The 21,354-nt window shown below is 33.6% G+C and overlaps 1 protein-coding gene across 1 annotated transcript; it reads left to right on the top strand.

The window, feature by feature from the left end:
- The first annotated feature begins 426 nt into the window (after nucleotides 1-426).
- LOC112290268 (uncharacterized) lies at nucleotides 427-2,853 on the top strand. Its single transcript, XM_024536392.3, has 6 exons — nucleotides 427-897; nucleotides 1,157-1,412; nucleotides 1,538-1,761; nucleotides 1,929-2,099; nucleotides 2,330-2,384; nucleotides 2,513-2,853. The coding sequence occupies exons 1-6, from the start codon at nucleotides 703-705 to the stop codon at nucleotides 2,689-2,691; spliced, it is 1,080 nt and encodes a 359-aa protein (XP_024392160.1). The 5' UTR covers nucleotides 427-702; the 3' UTR covers nucleotides 2,692-2,853.
- The last annotated feature ends 18,501 nt before the right edge of the window (nucleotides 2,854-21,354 follow it).

Genomic DNA, 21,354 nt, shown 5'->3' with positions numbered 1-21,354 from the left:
CAAATGGTTCCCTTGGAAAAAATAGGATTCCTTAAAAATGCAAAAAGAAAAAACACATGTAGCCAAAATCTAGCATCATGTGAGAATGATTCTCCAATCCATCGTCCTCTTATGACTTTGACTTCGACTCCAGCTGTGAATATGCTTAAACCATTGCACCACATCGGACTACACGAAGTGCCGCCGATGAATTTGGAAGCATTGTCTGGAATTCGAAATTGTCCGAAGAATCGACGCCGGAGGGATGAACATAATCTCGGTTGGTGGGCGATGAGAGGGATGGAGGGATTGAGTCTATGTGTCAATGCCAAGTCAGCATCGCAGTGGGCATCACCTCATCTATGTGAAAAGCGGCAACCCAACTTGGCATCAGAATATGGCTTATCAGGAGCTCAAAGTATCTCCCTCCAGATCATCATTTTTATTCGCACGCTGTGACCAGATTGGAACAGGTTTGCTCATCACGTTCAGAAGTTGCCGGATCGGGTCTGCTGGGTCGATGCTCTCGAGAAACAACGCCTGCAAGTTGCTGTAGCTCTGAGATCGCCTTGCCTAACTGCTGGGTCGAGTCTTCGGGATTTGTAAGGAATTTTTGTTTGTTTGGGTTGTGAGGATCTGTACATAATTGCTGTGGAGGTTTGGGGTTTGAGTAGATTTGGTGTTTAGTAGAGGGGAGGGTTAGGTCGTTGGTCGTTACCGGAGATGGCTGCCGAGAAGAGCCACGCTGTGGATGAGGTTACTGCTGAGGTCGAAGCCGTGGGACTTGCGGAGGACCCCGGTAGGAACTTGAAGCTGGACCAAGCGACTTTCTTCCGGTGTGTGGAGAATGGTAACCTTTCAGCTCTAACAGCTTTGCTTAAGAACCGTAAGGTGGACATCAACGCATACAATGATGAGGTACCCATCATCCGGTTTCCGACTTCCCTTTCATGGCATCTTGTTCACCTCAAAGGTCCAATTTTGGAACTCAATTGCAACGCAGGGACGCAGCATCGCTCAGGGTTGCTTCCCATCACATGAGACTCATTATTTCTTGTCATTCTTGAGCCCTAATTTTTTTGCAGCGTGCAGATCCGATCAGCAGGCTCTGCTATTCCAATCCTAAATGTGCTTAGAACAAGGAGTCTTTCTCACCCTATCGCTGTCCTGATTGCAGGGCGTGACGTGTCTGCACGTTGCATTGTACAAGTATGAGGAGTCGCGGAGTCTGGACATGGTGAAGTTCCTACTTGCACATGGCGCTAATATCTCACTCAAGGCAGCTGTGATGCCATCTGCGCACAAAATTTCTATTATCCGCCACGGTCACGGTGGCAGTGTCGCCAATCCACTCGAAACCAAGAAGGTTGTTTTTGATCAGAAGACTCCTCTTCTTGTGGCGCTGGAGCTGAAATCGGCGCTTTACCTGAAAGGTGCATGCAGTGGATTGTTTCTCGCACGCCTTGTCTCGAAAGGTTTAGAATTCGTGGTATAGAATTCGTTCTTACTTGTTCGGTTCTTGACCCTTTTTTCTCTTGTATTTGTTGTTAATTCTTAGGGTGGGAGTACCGGCATTGGGACGAGATGTTGAGGATTTTAGCAGACGCAACCATTGAGCACCACGCTAAATCTCCTGAACTAAAGGGAGAAAGGCTTCCTTACATTGTGATTCAGAAGAATTGGGGTAATGTGTTCGCAAGTGGGAAACATGAGACGATTGAAGTGTGGGCAGAGGACAAGAGTATTACTGTGCTGAAGCTCCTCCTTACTGGCGCATCAAAGGTACATGTATATGACTGCCTTGTTTGATTGGTTGTGTTAAGAAACCGATACCATCTGTGCTTTCCACATCGAATTCGGATGTTGTATTCGTGCTTTCTCAGTATTTTCAGTAATTCTTGAAATGAATGAGTAATTGGCATACTTACCCACAATCTCTCGTTCGGCAGATTCTTAAACTCAATATCGAGAATCCAGACGTACAATATTCGAATAGATTGGACATCAAGGAGGCGTCGTTTAATATTACCAAGGCCATGATGAAGTTTCTTTACACTGGAAAGGTTGAAGCCGAGTTTCTTGAACACAGGGGTCTAGATCTCCTATCTGCGGCTCACAAGGTTGCCAACTTGTTCAACTTTTTTGATGCTTTATTCTGCATAAACACCACTCTTTTCAAATGTTAACATGATCCGTCTTAGGAAACAATTTTAGTGCGTTCTTCATCGTTAACATATTGTTTCTCGAGTGAATCTGTTGTCTTCTTAAGAAACATGTAGGTTTTTGACTCTTCAAAGTTGATTGTCGACAATCTGCTGTTAAACATGCTGATGTTTAAGTTCTATGGCAGTATGGAATCAAGAGCTTGATGTGGGTTTGTGAGGATTCAATTCGTGCTACACCGGGTAAGTTGTAAATCAACTGGGCCTGTTTTCTTTTAAATTGATTGGGTTTCAGTGCAGCATGGCTCTTGAACTCATAGCCCTTTTTTTAAAGGATGAAGGGGATTGACATTTCATCTTCTGTTTTCTAGATAATTGGATCAAGCTTCTATCCACGGCCATGGAGTGCAACTCAGATATGCTAGCTCTCAAATGTGCTCAATCGATAAAGGAAGTGATGGACGAACGACATGAAAAACACACCAGTTTGAAGAAGAGCTATTCAAATATGCACAATGTCCCTAACCAACTCTTCACTTCATTTCCGTGACAAGTCTGTTTAATCTTCAAGTATTCTCGGTATAATATACTGTTGCATATGTATAATCATGAGCTCATGAGATATGAGATAATGGGTTGATATATATTTTAGCCACTGAGGCTAATTAATTTTATTATTACCGTAATAAGTAATATCGTGCCTTCAACTCAATCTTTAGCGGTCCTAAACCTGGGTTTAGGCTCTCGTTGTGTTAATTGGCTTCTTGTTGCGATTAAGCTTCAAGTTCATTGTCACCTGCTCTCTGAGCTGTCTGAATGCGAATGCGATAATTGGCTTTAACTGCGGCGCATTCAAGCTTTTAAATCACCTCAAACAAGATAGGCTCCGCATCCAGCCTGTCATGGAAAGCAAGCCCACCAATTTTCAGTGAACAAGGTCGTGTCAGGCACAATTCCCTCCATCAATTGCTGAAACAAGTTAGCCTCTCTTAGATTCTCTCCTCTCTTACAAAATACACCTATCAATATCTTGCTTGTAAGATCATCGGGACTGCAGCTCGCAGCTCAAGGACAGCAAATGCTTCATCTACATTCTCGTTAAGCCCTTATCCACGGATTGACTTTGTTGAAATCCTTATCCACGGATTTATCAAAGTCAATACATCCGCTCAATACTGGTTTAAACTGGGCAAAAATGGTCTGAAACGTCGATTCTAAAAATCGTTTACCATTTACAGTACTCCGACCACGCTCAGTACTGTTCAAGGTTCTCAGTTTGACAACCTGGTGTTCTCGCCTTCTTCATCAAGTTACATTATTGCCCCATGGCCCTGCCCTTTGATTTTCATGTTGTATGGCGTTCAAGAGTGTCTATGGGTCGATGTACCTGAGCTTGTGTTATCTGCATGTTAGGCTTCAGAGTTAAATACAATGAAGGCTACATAGGTCCACTTGCAATTCTTGATATTGTTGTGATTAGGTTCACACTGTTTGGCTTGGGGTTGATTGTCTGAGGACTGGTGATTTTCTTTTCAATTTCTTACTTATAGATAGAAGAATATTTTTATCTATATATATATATATATATACACACATACATACATATATATAAAATCCTTAAAGTTTTTTAATATTTTTATTTAGTACAATTGTCTATATAAACATTATCTTGAAATAACATAGCATCAATAACAATATTTAGTAAAAAACATATAATTAGTTGTAAGAATTTAAAACTTAAAAATAAATATAGTAAAAAATAACACAATCTATAGACATCCAATTCTATACCTCACATCAACATTTGACATGCAAAATTTTACTACACAAAGTTAATAAATTGAACTTCTCTTGTGGAAACATAATCACTTGTTCTAGCTTTGCTAAGAAGATATTTTTATACTTCAAAGTTGTTTTTTGAAGATTCAATCTCCAACTTATTTACTAACTTAAAGTTATTAATATATTAGTCTTTAGTTACAATGAAAGATAGCAACCAAACTATTAGTCATTGTATTTGTGATTGTAGGGGGATCAAAAGCTTGCTATCTTAAATTTATAGAATGTTAGGATAATATTGGAGACTTGTCTTGTAGAAAAGAGAAGAAAAATTTAATTCGTTCAAATCATTAGTTTCTAAGAATAGATATCATGCCTTCACCTTTCAAGACAAAAAGTTTACAAAAAGATAAAATTCTTACAATTATTAAATTATAAAAAATAAAATCTAAAAAAATAGTCTTTTAGTAGAAGCTTTTGGAGATGGATATTTTAATCCTCCAATAAAAGAGAGTAAATCTCTAATATTATTAGATTATATTAAAGACTAAGCACTATGAAGTCATAACACTTAGCATTAGCAAGATTGCATGCAAAGAAAGTATATAGTAAGTTATCTCTTCTTCCAACACCCAATACTTACATGTGGTGGTTGTTGCCCTAAAAGACAACCTCCACTCTTTGACTTTTATAGACATGGTCTTAGGATCCTTTGGCATCTTACTAACCATGAGAGTATCTTATGCCAAACACTAATTATTTTTATCTAATCATTGAATATTTCCTAGTTCATACTTTATCCTCTTAATTTTGACTCTTTGTCCTTGATATCATCCTATATCTATAGAATGTCTTGTATAACCACTAACAGTCAATTCTTTGATCAATAGCAACTTATCTAAGGTAATATCTCTTACAATATAATTTTTTCTACTTTCACATCAACTTATATATTTTATCACTTCCACTTTGCTATTGGTCAAAACGCTTTTGAATCTAATGCTTTTATCAACATATGATGTCTATCCTTTACTAGCGCCTTTATAAACAAATTAGCAAGCATGTCTTGTATTTCACAATACTTCATATCAATCACTCCCATTTCAATCTTCTCTCTTATGAAGTGATGTTGAATGTCAATAAGCTTGGTTCTTGAACAATGTTTTAGATTCTTTGCAAATATAAGTAAGATATCCTTGATTGTCACACTCCATTAGAGTTGCTTCTGTTTGTACTATTCCAATGTCCTTTAGAAGTTATCTTAGTCATATTCCTTCTATTGCACCATAACTTGCAACCATATACTCCATTTACATTTTTAATCTTACAATTATTGATTCTCTCTTATATTTCCACGAAATAGCTTCTATTCTAATAAATGACATATATCTCATTATTGATCTTCTATCATTTGCATTTCCAATCCAATTTGCATCATAATAACCATACAAACTAATCTTATCACTTCCAAGTCATAATTTGAAATGCAAAGTACCTTTTAAGTATCTCATGATTCTTTTGATGGTTGCCTAATGAGCTGGTTTAGCTTTTCATTGCATATATAAGACCCACCTTTGTACTAATCATTGCATACATAAGTGAATCCACTACTACCTTGTACGGAATTCCTTATATTTGACCTTCCACTTCAGCATACTCTTCATCCATAAGCTCTATCAATTTCAAATTAGCCTCCAAAGATATTTCAATAGACTTACACTCTTCCATGTTGATTCATTTCAACAATTCTTTTATGTGCTTGCTTTGACTCATTGTAATGGTCTTCTTAGTACAATCTCTTATAAACTCCACTTCTAAACAATAGTAAATTTCTTCCAAATCACTTATTTCATATTCTTTTTCTAACTTTGCCTTCAATCAATCCATCATCTTTATAGTATTGGTTAAGATGATCAAATTATCAACATAGAGGATGACAATCAATATGAACTCACTTGATTGCATCAAATACAAGGAATGATTAGATTCACTCCTTTCAAATCCTTCATTCATAAAGAATGTATCAATGCATTGGTACCATGTCTTTAGAGATTGTTTGTTAGAGATTGTTAGAGATTTGTTTAGGCTTTCTTTAACTTAAAAATAAGATATTATTTCTTTTTTTTCTACAAATCCTTGAGATTGATCTATGTAGATGTTTCCTTTTAGATTTTCATTCAAGTAAGCTGTCTTCACATCCATTTGATGCATCTTTAAGTCTATTACTGCTTCAATTGCAACAATGGTTTGAATGGTGGTGAATTTGGCCACAAAAGCAAATGTCTCATTGAAATCAATACCAACAACTTATAAGTAGCTTTTGACAACCAATCTAGACTTGTATCTCACAATATTATCCATTGCACCCCTTTTGGTTCTAAACACTCACTTACAACCAATTGAAGATTGATTTGGTGGAAGTTGAGTAAATTCCTATATTCTATTGTCTATGAGTGATGTGTATTCTTCTTCCATGGCATTCTCCCACTTCATAGTATGTGTGGACTTTATTGCATCTGAAAAACTCAATAAATCAGCAAGAAATACAACATTGAAATATTTTTTTACTTACTTAAAGAAAGATGTGATTCTTTCACTATGTTTTAAGTTGTTTTCTATCTCTCAAAGGATATGTCTTTTTACTTAATGAAGCTTCACCTTCTTTCACTCTAAAGTTTCTTGTAAGCTCCTTCTCTCTTAAAACTTACTTTTTGACATTCAAAGGTTAGTATTCATCATCATCATTATTTTTAATATCTTGATTGCCTTCATTTTTGGTTTAAGCAATTATAGATATATTATGGTCTACATTCTTTAACTCTTCATCTTGATTTGAATTTCTACGATCATCAATTCCATCATCTTCTTCTTTTTTGTTTATTAAATTTAAAGATGTGTCTACAAATATACTATTATTTCCACTTGAATATATCTCCAAGTATTCATAAGGGCTCTTATGCTCCAAAAACTCTACATTAAAACTCTTGATAATCTTCTTAGTTTCTAAATACATCACCATATATGCCTTGGTATCTTCATAATATCCAACAAACATATTATATATATATATATATATATATATATTTTTTTTTATCAAATTTGAATCTCATACAATCTAATACCTTTGCATAAGTAATGCATCCAAAATTCTTCATATATAAAATACAAGGTTTCTTGTCAACTCAATTTGAATGTCAAACTTTTAGTGCCAATATCTCCTTCTTGAACCATTGAATTTCCTTCAAAATATACTTAAACCATGGAAAATCATATTTTATTTCTATACAAAAAAACTTCACTTCAATCCAATTAAAAAATTGGTAAAGATCTCAAAAATACTCATTGGCCTACAAATTCCAATTCTTCAGACCTTGACCTACAAAAACCTTCACACACATCGATCTAACCATTCAATTGATTTCAAAATTTTTATATACATTAATAAATAAAATACCAACATATTTTCTAAAATTTATTTATATATATATATATATATATATATTAAAAAACTTAAGAAATCTTTAAATTTATAAATATAATTTTATTTTTTATAATCTAATTCAATCAAGAACATTACTAATTTTAAAAATCTCCTTAATACTAAATTTTAACATAATTGTGGTTGTTGTTTTATATATTCTACAAATTCCTTTCAGAACAAACATATAGAAGGAGATTTGAATACAAAAAAAGACTAATTGCATGAGCTTACACATTAAGATCACACAATTAATCGTATTCCAAACCACTAAAATACCAAAGAATATTATAATGCTTTCTTTCATTAATAATATTCCTTCATCAAATTAAATATTAAAAATGTGAAATCCTACCCTCTCAAAAAATTGCTCAAAATATGCAAATTCCATCCAATACCAAAAATAACAATCTTCTACTCCAACTAATCTCGCTTCACATAATTTCTGTAATCACAGACTTCTTCTTTCAAAACACACACAATTCTTAATTAATAACAATTATAATCTTCTATCTAGAATCAATCTTCTATAAAATTTAATAATAAAATTCCAATATCTTCTCATAATAATTCAATCACATAGTACTCCAATTACATACTCATAAATCAATCTTTGATTTATTCCATAGATTTACTTCATAATATTCAAAAACTATCTATTATTCTTCAACTACAACGAAACAAAGAGAATAAAGACATAGCACCAAGCTTACTCAAGCTCATGACTATCATAGTTTGGCCCTTTCAATATCTTCTTCAACTTACTTATACTTTATTTTTGAAATTCTAAATTCTAACTGTCATTCTCTACTTAATCATTTTTCACAACTAATTCAATCATCCAACCTATTGAATTGACAATCCTAGGATTGATTAATCTACTTTATCCATATCTTACAAAAACAAATTTCTACCTATTTTACATAGCCCCACTCTTAACTATACATCATCCTCGTGAATATAGAATTGATACATATCTAAAAAAAACTACTTAAAAAAAGTCTATAAAATTGCTATTCCTCTGGTCCACCCAATTGTTCAATTTCTACATTATCTGTTGTTGGTTCTACCAATTTTGGTTCCAAATGCAAATCCTCATCCTTGTCCAATTCTTCGATCAACTCCTTCTTCAACTAGGCTGAAAGGTCTTCATTTTAATCTCCTAATTTTTAGACTTGAGCCTCCAATTTCAAGATCTAGACATCTCTCAATTCCAACTGGTACTGATACTGACTCATCGCTTCTAGAACTTCAAAAAGTGACAACATCGATACTTGTGATTCACCACTATTGACTAAATCATTTGTTAATTTTGTCACCTCAACATTCAAAGCATTAATTTCAGCCTTCAATCGCTTTATTTCACATCTGTATTGATTGTTCAATATTACTTTCTCTTGCATCAATAACTCTACATTTTTTCGTTCAGCTTGCAATTGGTACTTGACTTTCTCTCGTTCTAAATTCCATGTCCAGTGATTTTGGAGGAATTTATCCAATTGACCTTTGACAATTTGTAAGATGTGTTCTTTTTCTTTCATCCATGCTTTCTGTTTCTGTAAAAACCTTTGCTCTAATGTCAACTTTGACTCTACATTCTTTTAATGATCCATTCTTTGGTCCTGCTCCAATATCACCTTTTTACTTGCCTCCAATTCTTATTTGACACTACCCTGTATATCCAATGCTCATATCATATAATGTATTTGTAAAATATACTTCAATAAAGCATTCTTAAGGTGTACACCTTTCAGTAGTCAGCCCTATAGAAATGCCAATTGATTGATATCTAACAAAATTGGGACTTCATTTTCTTCCTCTACCATCGAACAAATTAGAGCTAGTTCTTGTGCAACTTTTGAAATTGCCTCTTGTGCCAATGTATGACTAGATTCTCTAATTTCATGTACTACATCCCCTGAATTGGCAATTAGTACCAATAAATTTTGTTCACCTTATTGAGGTATTGGCAAGAATATATTTCTCTCTGCTATTGGCATTGCTTGATTCAATGTAAATGCAATCACTGTATATACATAGTTGGAACAAAGCAATACTGTAAACTTTTCTATTTTGTGCTAAGCTCCCATTTTTGCCTGAATATAGGTTGCTATATAAGCTATCTAATTGAACATCATTCCCTCAAGCATCTCTACTGTTACAAATAATAATCGTCTTGATATATACGTGGTATGTTGGTACAAGCCTAAACGCTTTAACACGAAGCACAACCATTCCATGAGCTCTGGTGTAATTGCCTTAGCCGTTTGCCAACCTTGGTTCTTCTCAAACTATGACATTCCACCTTTGAAAAACCTTCTTAGGCTGAAATTGCTTCATTCTTTGATTCCCACTACAAGCTCTCTAATTAGAAAATACATCACCTTTTTTAGGATCTTCTCATCAATACCAATAATGCAGCATTGTACTATGCTTGATTCAACCCTTGGATCATAGTTCATGATGTATTCTTCCATTAATATCATATTAATTGATGGCAAGCTATCTGATTTTTGTAAGAACTAAAACATTTGGATATTTTGAAAACCTTGTATTCTTCTTAATGTCCAACAAATCTCAATTTTCATAGGCTCCATATTAGTAACGATTACTATAGATAGTGGTCTCAAATTGCGTTTAGCTTTTACATTTTGGTCACTTTCTTCTCTGTCCGTAGTTTTCTTTGCACTTTCAATTGCCATATCAAATACCCTTTTAAGCTCTAATCGTCAATGTTACTCTCTAGTACTCTTAAAATATAAGAAATTATAACATAGAAAAACAACAACAGAATGCAATACCATAGAATCACCTAGAATGGGTGCTCCACTCCTATTCTTTTATCTAGTGGTCATTACGACAATATGATACCCATACTGTCGATTTTTCCCACCGTCCTATCTAACCTACTACTAATTTCATCTCTAATTATCCTTTCAGCTACCTCTACATCCTAGTCCACTTATGTCAATAATTGAAACCCGTCCTAGGTTTTAAATATAATACAACCTTAAAAGATTTCTGTTAATACGTGTATTGAATCAATAGCCAATAAAATCTTCCAATTAGACTGACACATTGAAAAATCCTTCAACCACCTGATATGGACTATGCCATCGGACTTGAAATTTTCCTTGATAAATTATTAAAATGACTATTATAAAGCAAGATCAAATCATTGGGCATAAAATTCTTAGATCGCAGTTTATTATCATAGTAACTCTTTCGTTGTTTTTAGATAGCTTCTATTGTTAAAAAAGCAATAGTCCAAATTTCATCCAATTCTTTCAATTTCACCAACTGGTAGTGCACGGATTCTTTATCACTCAGTTGTTCATCTACTGCGATCCATAAACTTTGGACTTTCAATTTGTAAGGTAAGATGGCTTCTTGCCTGTAAATCAATTTGAATGAGATAGAATTGATTGTCACTTTATATATTGTACGGTATGCCCATAAGGCTGCAAATAATTTGGTATCGCAATCCGTGCGTGCTTTTGAAATAATCTTAGTTAATATCTTGCATAAAATATCGTTGGTCTTTTTCATTTGTCCATTGGTTCTAAAATGATAAAGAATTATTTTCCTATGCTTGATCTTGTACATGTTCATCAAAGCTATAATTATAAAAATTAATGAAATGGATTCTTCCATCACTAACCAATTCTTTAGGACACTTAAACCAAGTGATAATATTCTTATATAGAAACATGGTAACAATATTTACATTATCATGTCGTGTGGCAACAACCTCTATCCATTTGGTTACATAGTTCGTGGCAATTAAAATATACCATTTCTGTTCATATTTCGATGCTAGTGTAATTGATCCAACAAAATTAATTTTCTATTTCTCAAATAGTACTTGGACCAAAATTGGTACTAATGGCATAGCAAAAGTACCATTTGGTCAATCAATTCTTTGACATAGATGACATCGACGAACATATTGGTATGCATTTAAAAACATTGTTGGCCACCAATATGCGGCGATTAAAGCTTTTTGAGCAATACTATTATTCATAAAATGTCCACCATAACTATCCAAGTGGCAACTATCCAATATCGATTTTACTTCACTTTGAAAGATACAACATCATAAAATGCCATCCTTTCCTTGCTTATACAAAGCATCACCAATCATTTTATATGAGACATTTTTCAAATTAAGTATTTTTTAAGTTTCTTGCTAAATGTAGGTGAAAATATTTGGAATGTCAAAAAATAAATTATTTCACTATACTCCAGTGAAATCACATCCACAATAAATAAATCAGCATCAAAAAGTACATCAAGAACATAGTCATTGCCCAAGATATTGGACAGTCAGGATAAATGGTTAGCATTTGCATGGTTCTTTCCAAGTCTTACAATAATAATAAAATTGAAATTCTATAGAAGCAATACCTATTTGGCAATGCATCCATTCATCTGAGGCTTATTAATTATATATTTTAGGGCATCATAATCCACATAAAAAATAAATGGATAACCTAGCAAATAATGCTAAAATTTTTGAACTGAATATATCATGCTCAAAGCTTTTCATTCAGTAGCAGTATAATTTTGTTTGGCAGCCATCAATTGTCGACTCGCATAATATATTAGATGATTCATGCCCTTTTCATCCTTCTAACTTAACACAAATCCAATAACAACATTAGACACATACACATGAAATGACTTTGTCCAAGAAAGGTCCACTAATAGTAGTGCAGATATTATTTTTTGCTTCAATTCTTCAAACACCACTGTACACTCTTTGGTCCAAACTAGACTAGTTCCATGTGAAAGAGGTTTCTTTAAAAGATTAGTCAGAGATTGACGGATGACTACAAATAAATGAATAAATTGGTGATAATAACTGACATGGCTGACAAAACTACAAACACCCCATATGGTCTGTGATTTTAGCAGGTTCATTATGTGCTGAACTTTATCTGGATCAGTGGCAATACCGCGGCTGGAGACTATGTGTCCTAAGAGTTTTTCAGATGGAATACCAAATTGACATTTATCAGAGTTCAATAATATGCCATTGTCATGTTGTGGTTCGGCTACTATATGAAAATAATGTAATTATGTACTTAATATATAATTTATTAAGTAACATGGTGAGAGCCATGTTAGTAGATTTTAGTTGGTTGTAGAATATAATTTGATTATTACCTTGAAAAGAGGTTGTTTAAAAAGATTACTATAGAATTTATATAACTTTAATTTCTTTTTTGATAGTAGATTTTAAGATTGGTTTTGGTTGATAGTAACTTCTAAATATTTAGAGTCACCTTTGTTAGACATTAGTAACATTTGAAAACTTATTTTGATTCTTTTATTTGATATTTAGAGTATAAATTATATAAATCTTGTAAAAAAAAAGATTGAACAAAGAATTTGGTAGCAAAGGAAGTAATTAGGGCACCAATATAGATGAATGGAGATGGATGATGAAAATCTCCTTTCCTATTGGTCAAAAATCACGACCAATGGGCTTTGAGGAGGCTGTGCGAGGCCATATTAAGGATTAGGGTTAGTTTTTTGGGACCATTTGACCTTTGAAGTCTAGGATCAACAAGTTTAGATTTTTGGCTATGGTTTTGGTACAAGTTTTGTATGGTTTGGAGTTTATATGAAGGAGATATAGGTACTCAAAGTTAAGGTATTGATTTAGGAGCTATTGTCACACTTTTTGATATAACACATGTGTATAGATGGCAATTGAGGATCGGCAATTGCAACTAGAGAGAACACTTTTGCGGCTATATATTTTATATATTGCTTGCTGAATTTCAAGTTGAACTAAAGGAGTTTGTGGATTTTGAAGTCAACACATGCAATCTAAGGGTACTAAGTAATCCAATTTATTAGTGGTTATTTCTTGGCTATATCTTGAGCAATTTGATAAGGTTTTGACTCAAAATTTCAAGAAATGTGTAATTTCATGTAAGTAAATTTTATACATAATATTAATAATATTTCAATATTTGATTCTTGAGATATTAAGAAAATAGTGCTCAGATGCTTGTAAATTAGGGTTAAGTGTATCTGCTAGGGTTTCTTAGATGCTAGAAGATCGAGAGTGAATGTGCAGTTGGTTATTCTTGAGGTAAAATTTGAGAGTGATTTCTACCAATTTTATAAATTTGAGAAAAATTGAATGGTTAGATCAAGATTTATGAATTTTTAAATTTTGAGGTAAGAAAATCCTTTGCGGAAAAAATATGTTTTGAAGGGATTTTGTTATATTTTGAGTTTTATGCAAATCAAAAGAGTTTTGGAAGCTAAGACAAGATTCATATACAGGTTTAAGCTAAATTCTCTATAGCTATATACCCAATGTATTCTCAGATAGCAAATCATGCCATACGACAAACCTAGTAAATCGGACGTGAAAATTTCTGGGGTAGAGAATTTTGAAGAAATATTTTGGCTTTCTAATATGGAAGGGAGGCAAGGAAGTGGTAGTAGGGATCGCATTGGGATATCTCCATTGCAACTTGATCCTACTATAACTCAAATGTTTCAAGTATTTGTGTTTTTTATGCAACAACAACAAGCAGTGGAATGCAAGGAAGCAATGGCTATTAAAGCGTTGCAATCTGTTGTTGGTTTATTGGATCAATTTGATGGAAGAAATATTTCAAAGTATTATTCTTAGAAGATGGAGCTCAATAAAGTGCTAGTAAAAGATATAATCCTAATATTTGAGCTTGCAGTTATATCAGAGCTTCGCGAGCATATAAAGGGAATGATTAAAACTCATGGAGAGAAATGGGAGGATTTTATCTTTTAGCTAAAAGAAGAGTATTCTTTGAAAGATGCAGAAAGGGTGACAAGAAAATCGTTTATGGAATAGATCAATAAACCGAACAAGGAGTTGGTTGCAACATAGTTAATCTGAGAGTTTGAAAGATAATTTCTTCAATTTTCTCGAGTAGAAAAGCTTACACTTGAAAATGATAAGGTGGAGTTATTTCTTCAATCAGCTCGCAATGATTTACAAAGGGATTTGGAATTACTACTGGAGTATAATACATAGGATAACAGACTTACTACTGATTGGAAGAAAGTCTCTGAAGCTCTACGCATACTTGCTAAAAGAGAGTACCGGTGTCGTGTTGTGGTTTGGCTATTATATGAAAATAATATAATTATGTACTTAATATATAATTTATTAAGTAACATGGTAAGAGCTATGTTAGTAGATTTTAATTGGTTGTAGATTATAAATTGGTTATTATCTTGAGACGAGGTTGTTTAAAAAGACTACTATAGAATTTGTATAACTTTATTTTCTTTTTTGATAGTAGCTTTCAAGATTGGTTTTGGTTGATAGTAACTTCTAAATATTTAGAATCACCTTTGTTAGACATTGGTGACCTTTGAAATCTTCTTTTGGTTCTTTTATTTGGTGTTTAGAGCATAAATCATATAAATCTTATAAGAAAAAGGATTGAAGAAGAATTTTGGTAGCAAAGGGAGTAATTAGGGCACCAATATAGATGAATGGAGATGAATAATGAAAATCTCTATCCCTATTGGTCAAAAATCATGACCAATGGGCTTTGAGGAGGATGCCTGAGGCCATTTTAGGGATTAGGGTTAGTTTTTCGAAGTCATTTGAGTTTTGAAGGCTAGAGTCAGAAGGTTTAGGTTTTTGGCTACGATTTTGGTATAAGTTGTATATCATTGGGGATTTTTATGAAGAATTTATAGGTGCTCAAAGTTAAGGTATTAGTTTTGGACCTACTGTCACTCTTTTGGACATAACACATGCGCACGGATAGCAATTGAAGATCGGTGACTGCAAATAGAGAGAGCACTTTGCGGCTATACTTTTCACATACTAGTTACTGGATTTCAAGTTGGCATGAAGGAGTTTGTGGATTTTGAAGTCAATGCATGCAATCTAAGGGTAGTAAGTAAACCAATTTACTAGTGGTTGTCTCTTGAGCTATATCTTGAGCAATTTGATAAGGTTTTGGCTCAAAATTTCAAGAAATGTGTAATTTCATGTTAATAAACTTTGTGCATAAGTTTTATGACATTTAGAGTTTGGATTTTTGAGATATAAGGAAAATAGTTTTTTGGATGCTTATAAATTAGGATTTAGAGTGCCTACTAGGATTTCTTAGATGCCATAAGATCGGAAGTGAATTTGCAATTGGTTTTTTTTTTTTTAATAAAATTTAAGGATCAATTCTACCTATTTTGTAAATTTGAGACAAACTAAATGGTTAGATCAATAGTTATGATTTTCTAAAGTTCAAGACAAGAAAACCCTTTGCAGAAAAAATATGTTTTGAAGGGATTTTGTTACATTTGGAGTTTTATACAAAAATAAAGGAGTTTTGGAAACCAAGACAAGAATCATATAAAGGTTTAAGCTACACTCTCTATAGCTAAATACCCAACGTATTCCCAGATAGCAAATCACACCATACGACAGACTTGGTGAACCCGACGTAAAAATTTCTGGGGTAGAGAGTTTTGAAGAAATATTTTGGTTTTTATTATGGAAAGGAGGCAAGGAAGTAGTAGTAGGAATTGCACTGGAGAATCTCTATTGCAACTTGATTCTGCTACAACTCAAATGTTTCAAGCATTTATACTTTTTATGCAACAACTCAAGCAATGGAATGCAAGGAGGTAATGGCTACTAAAGCCTTGCAATCTGTTGTTGGATTTTTGGATCAATTTGATGGAAGAAATATTTTTAAGTATCTTAAGTATTATTCTCCAAAAATGGAGCTTAATAAAGTATCGAAGAGAGATATGATCTTTACATTTGAGCTTATAGTTGTATTAGAGCTTCGTGAGCATATAAAGGGCATTATTAAAAGTCATGGAGAGAAATGGGAGGATTTTATCCTTCAACTAAAAGAAGAGTATTCTTTGGAAGATGCAAAAAAGGTGACAAGAAAATCATTTATGGAATAGATCAATAAATCCAACAAGGAGTTGATTGCAACATAGTTATTCCAAGAATTTGAAAGACAGTTTCTTCAATTGTCTCGAGTGGAAAAGCTTACACTTGAAAATGATAAGGTGGAGTTATTTATTTAATTAACTGGCAATGATTTACAAAAGGAGTTGGAATTACCATTGGAGGATAATATAGAGGACAACGGACTTACTATTGATTCGAAGAAAGTCTCTGAAGCTGTGGGCATACTTGCCAAAAGAGAGTATTGGAGGGATAAGGTGGTAGTAAGGCAAGAGACTAGACCTCCATCAACTACAACACCTCGTAGGCAACTACTATAACTTGCTATACTAGTAAGTACTATTCCAATTCTTATGTCTACAGTTACACCACAGAAAGATGCAAGTGATGAGTTGGTAAAAGGAATGAAAGACTTACAAATCAAGCTGACAAAGCTAGAGGAGAAAGAAGTATTACTTGAGAGCAAATCTGTATCAAAGGCAGGATATATACAACGATGTATTTGGTGCGATAGTATGGAGCATCCTCGAAAGGAGTGTGGAGATTTTGTTGATATTCTCTGACAGAGAGTAATTTTATGGAAAGATGGAAAAATTGCGTTGCGAGATACAGGTGGATTTTTCAAAACCAATTTTGGAAAGGAAAGGATGAAAAAGGTTTTGGAAGAGCATTTATTTCAACAGGCTATGGCATCAAGAGAAGCTATTACTTATGGCATTGAGGCTCTAAGAAAGAAGGAGGATATTTTTGATAAGCATGTAAACACAGGGGATCTATGGAATCATACTATTATGAGCATGAATAAAAAAAAAACAACAAGGCAAGAATTACTTAATACAGCCATAATTAGAAATGCCACAAGATGGGATGATCTTGTCGATACTATGTCTATACATGCTTATTTGGCAAAGTCTCAACATGAAGCCCTAATGGAGGTGAAAAGGGAAAGAAATGAAATAGAAGAAAATTTTGAAAGAGCCAACAAACAAGAAGAAATCTCAAAGGCATGCAAAAACAACACAAAATAAAGAAATACCTATACGACAGGCTAATAGACCATCTAGGGCTGGGCCATCAACATCATACTTTAGAAAAGGACCACTGTCAAAAGAAAAATGGAAAGAAAGAATATAGGTTGATAAAGACAAAGAAAAGAGTAAGCATGTTACTTATAAGCTTCAATCCTTTACTTCATACCACCAATTATAAATAATTTTTAATTGAAGCCATCTTATAATTTGGATTAAAGGATAAAATTTACCTTCATATTATGTCCTTCAAAAGTAGACAACCGATGAAGTGATTAGCAATATATGGAAAGATCTTGAAGTCTTACACGAAATTCAATGAGAAATATTTCCTTTAGCTATTTCAAATATAGAAAGAAATAAGATTAACCATCAAATAATAAGATTTTATTGAAAGAATAATTTTTTATTTTGTATATAGCCTAATAGAGTTAGAAACATAGTTTCAAGGATAAATCAAAGAGCCTCCTTAATATGCCAAATAAATGAAAGACTTAGATATTTTGAAATATATAAGATAATTTTTATATTATATAATCAATATTGATAGAATAGTATATATCAACAAGTAGCTACATTTATTTTTTAATGTGAAGTGTATAATTGACTTAAATTAAGTTTTAATAACTTATCACCTTAGTTGAAATTATTATCTATCATAGATTTGTATTATTATTGGTCTTCGGACTTTGCTTGACTACTTATTATTACCTCATGTAGAGTTAAATATGTATTGGTGATATTAGAGTATTTTAATAAGTGAATTCAACTTGTGGCTTTATTACAAAATTCTTCAAAATTAGCAACTATAGCTTTTTTTGATTGAGTATTAGCACATATTGGAGGACCTATTAAAATTTTAATGGATCAAGAAAGAGATTTTTTTAGAACTTTTGAAGCTTTATGTACTAAAGCTTTAATAGATCATTATATTATGTCTAGAAATCATCCTAAAATAGATGGCTTGGCTAAGTGGGTTGTTTAGACTCTCAAATGTGATTACATAAGTATAGATTATTTCATAGTAATCATTGTGATTGAGACTTGATATTATTTTGGATTGCAATAGATTATTACTTTAGTAGATAAGCATCTTTAGCATCTTATATTCCTTATTAGTTGTTGTATAGTTGAGAGCTAATTCTATTTAATTCAATACTTTAGAAGATAGCTCCAATTATAGAGCTAGATGATCTTGATGTTTAGATTCAATGTCTATATAATTAAATAGAGTTCTATAAACAAACCATACTTATAGCTATAGAGAACTTATCTATTGCTTAACATCACAATACTTTGCAATATGCTCCCATTTTTAGTGGAGCTTATTGACCTCAATTACAAAGATTCTTGTAAAATAGGTAAATAAATTTTGTGGTAAGTTACTGGTTGGTTATTAACAACCTTGAGAACTAGACTTATGATTAGGTACTTTAGTTGGTAACAGTAGGTTGTTAGTGGAACAAATGGTTAAGAATTCAAAAGATCATAATCTTGGGAATCTACTGGCCGATGGTCCATCTTTTGGTAGGATAAAGAGGTTGAGAAAAGGGAGATTGGGACGAGACTGTGAGAGTCGTAAGGCGGGGGGGGGGGGGGGGGGGGGGGGGGGGGGGGGGGGGGGGGGCGAGACTGTGAGAGTCATAAGCCAAAGGGGCCAAACTGTGAGAGTCATAGGCCAAGGGCTAGATTGTGGGTGTCGTAAGCCAAGGGGCCAGATTGTGATAGTCGTAAGTCGAGATATTGAATTTTGTGTGATGAATTGAGAAACTCAATACAACAGATAAGCTGGAGATTAGTAATTGAAAATACATAAATCACAAAGAGAGTAAGTGGGAGATGAACGGATAAGAATATAGAGGTATTGTTGAATTGATAGTCGTAGAATGGATTATGGGTTGAATTAAGATGGAAGTAGTAAGCCTTGGTGTTTTGTAGTTTGATAATTGAGTTTAGATAGCGAGAGTACAGTCAATTGTGACACTAACAAACCCAATTCATAGTTTTCGAACCTACATATATTAATTCAATTGCTTTAGTGTATTGAAGCTTGAACACAAGAAGAACAATATTTTGGTGCCGCTCTCAAGGAAATGATAACAATATGAAATGTTAGAAATTGATTGTATGAGAGATGGAATTATATGTTGAATGAAAACGTAAGAAGAACTAGTTTTAGGATTTTAAATATGTGAGTTATAATTCAAGGCAGTATTGATTTTGTAAAGAAGAATGGAAGATTATAAGTGATAATTATAAAAGAAAGGATTATCAAAGAATTAATCGACAAGAGAAAGAAAGACAGGAGCAATTATGCATAAGAAATATCCTATAGGAATGGCAAAAAGGAATTGTAGGTCCAAGTAAAACCAAAGGAAGAAAAATTTGAATTCAAATAACAAGGAGACCAGTGATAACACCAATAGCCGCGGGAGTGCCAGAAGTACTAATTGCAATGCAGATGGGAGTAATAGGAGACCGAACTGCAAGTGTGACACCATTACCTACTTTTAGTGGTTGACTGGGCTCTGATCTCAATCACCATATATCTCAATTTTTGACAACCTACATGGCAAATAATGGTAGAACTGAAGACATTTGGTTGAGATAGTTACCAGCAACTTTAAAAGATATAACTTTTGAATGGTATATCCAGCAATCAGTGGGTAGATTTCCTAATTGGGAGGCCTTGAGGAATGCCTTCCTAATCCATTTTAGACCAATTGGATTTGAAGATTGGCTTCAAGAAAGTTTTATGAATAGCAGGATATTTGTGGGGGAATTCGTAGAGTCTTATTATGGCCAGATCGCAGATATACTTCGTAAATGGTCAAATAATCAAATGCTAGAGGCGTTTATATTGTGAATATTAATCAATGGTTTGCATCCACCAGAATTGAAAATATTTGTAAAAGAGGTTCGACCAGCTACAATAGATGCATCATTGGTACGAGCAAAGGTGTGGAAAGAATGTCATTATGACCAATTGTTAACAATGGGGGCCACAATGATTCCAGGTTCAGGAAGCCAATAAATACAACTGGAAAATTTGTCGATGGATAATTATCCACAAATAGCTACCTCCAATATAAAGAATGTTATGTTGCAACAACCAATTAACGCTACACCACTCCAAGTAATAGCGCCAATAACAATAACACCTTATTTACATCGCCAACCTATCAACAACCGGAGTTGTTCACAAATGTGACTGTTAAAGATCCAAATAAAGCCTTGTTATTAAATCTAACAAAGAAGATGGAAGAATTGGCCGTCAATTTGGCTAAACATAAGGAGAAACGACATAAGTCTTTTAATACGAGACCTAATATATGGTATAATAATTATAAGGAACAAAGTCATTTTGATACGGAATGTCCATCACTCAGACTAACGGAAGTTCAATGTACATTTTGTGGAGGAAAGCACCCTATCCAAAACTGTTGGCATTTACAAAGGCAACAACAATTCAGTAATTAGACCATGATTCTACCGACTCAGTGGGAAGTCAATCAAATTCAAACAAGAAATATGTATGGATGGAATGGAAATCGATCTAATCGATAAAATCAAACATTCAATAACTTTCAAAGTTCCAACTTTAATCAGAGGTCTACATCAAACCTTAGAACTACAGAAAGGAGCAGTAGAGGCATGAGCAATATACTCCACTGGCGTCATCGAACCAAATACCCTCTGTACCAACGGAATAACTAGGATCATTTTTTTAACCCTACATAGAACAAGCCTAGTAGGTATATATCGGTGGAGACACCCAATATGCTGGATGGAGGTGCAAGAAGACCACTTTGTTGTTTTTGTTGTGGACAGATTCGTCATTATGCCAGTGAATGTCTCAATCCCAGCGCTAGTGACAATTATGTACTAGTGTATGTAAATTGCAAGCAGTCGGGACATACTAATCAGCAATGTAATGCTCCGTCTAATTTCAATAATTGAAATCAGTAGATCCAAAGCCAA

This window comes from Physcomitrium patens, chromosome 1, assembly GCF_059467195.1.
Source record: "Physcomitrium patens ecotype Gransden chromosome 1, ASM5946719v1, whole genome shotgun sequence".
In the NCBI taxonomy this organism is placed as follows: domain Eukaryota; kingdom Viridiplantae; phylum Streptophyta; class Bryopsida; order Funariales; family Funariaceae; genus Physcomitrium; species Physcomitrium patens.
The sequence above is the reverse complement of the archived record's forward strand: the minus strand, read 5'-3'. Positions and strand labels throughout refer to the sequence as shown.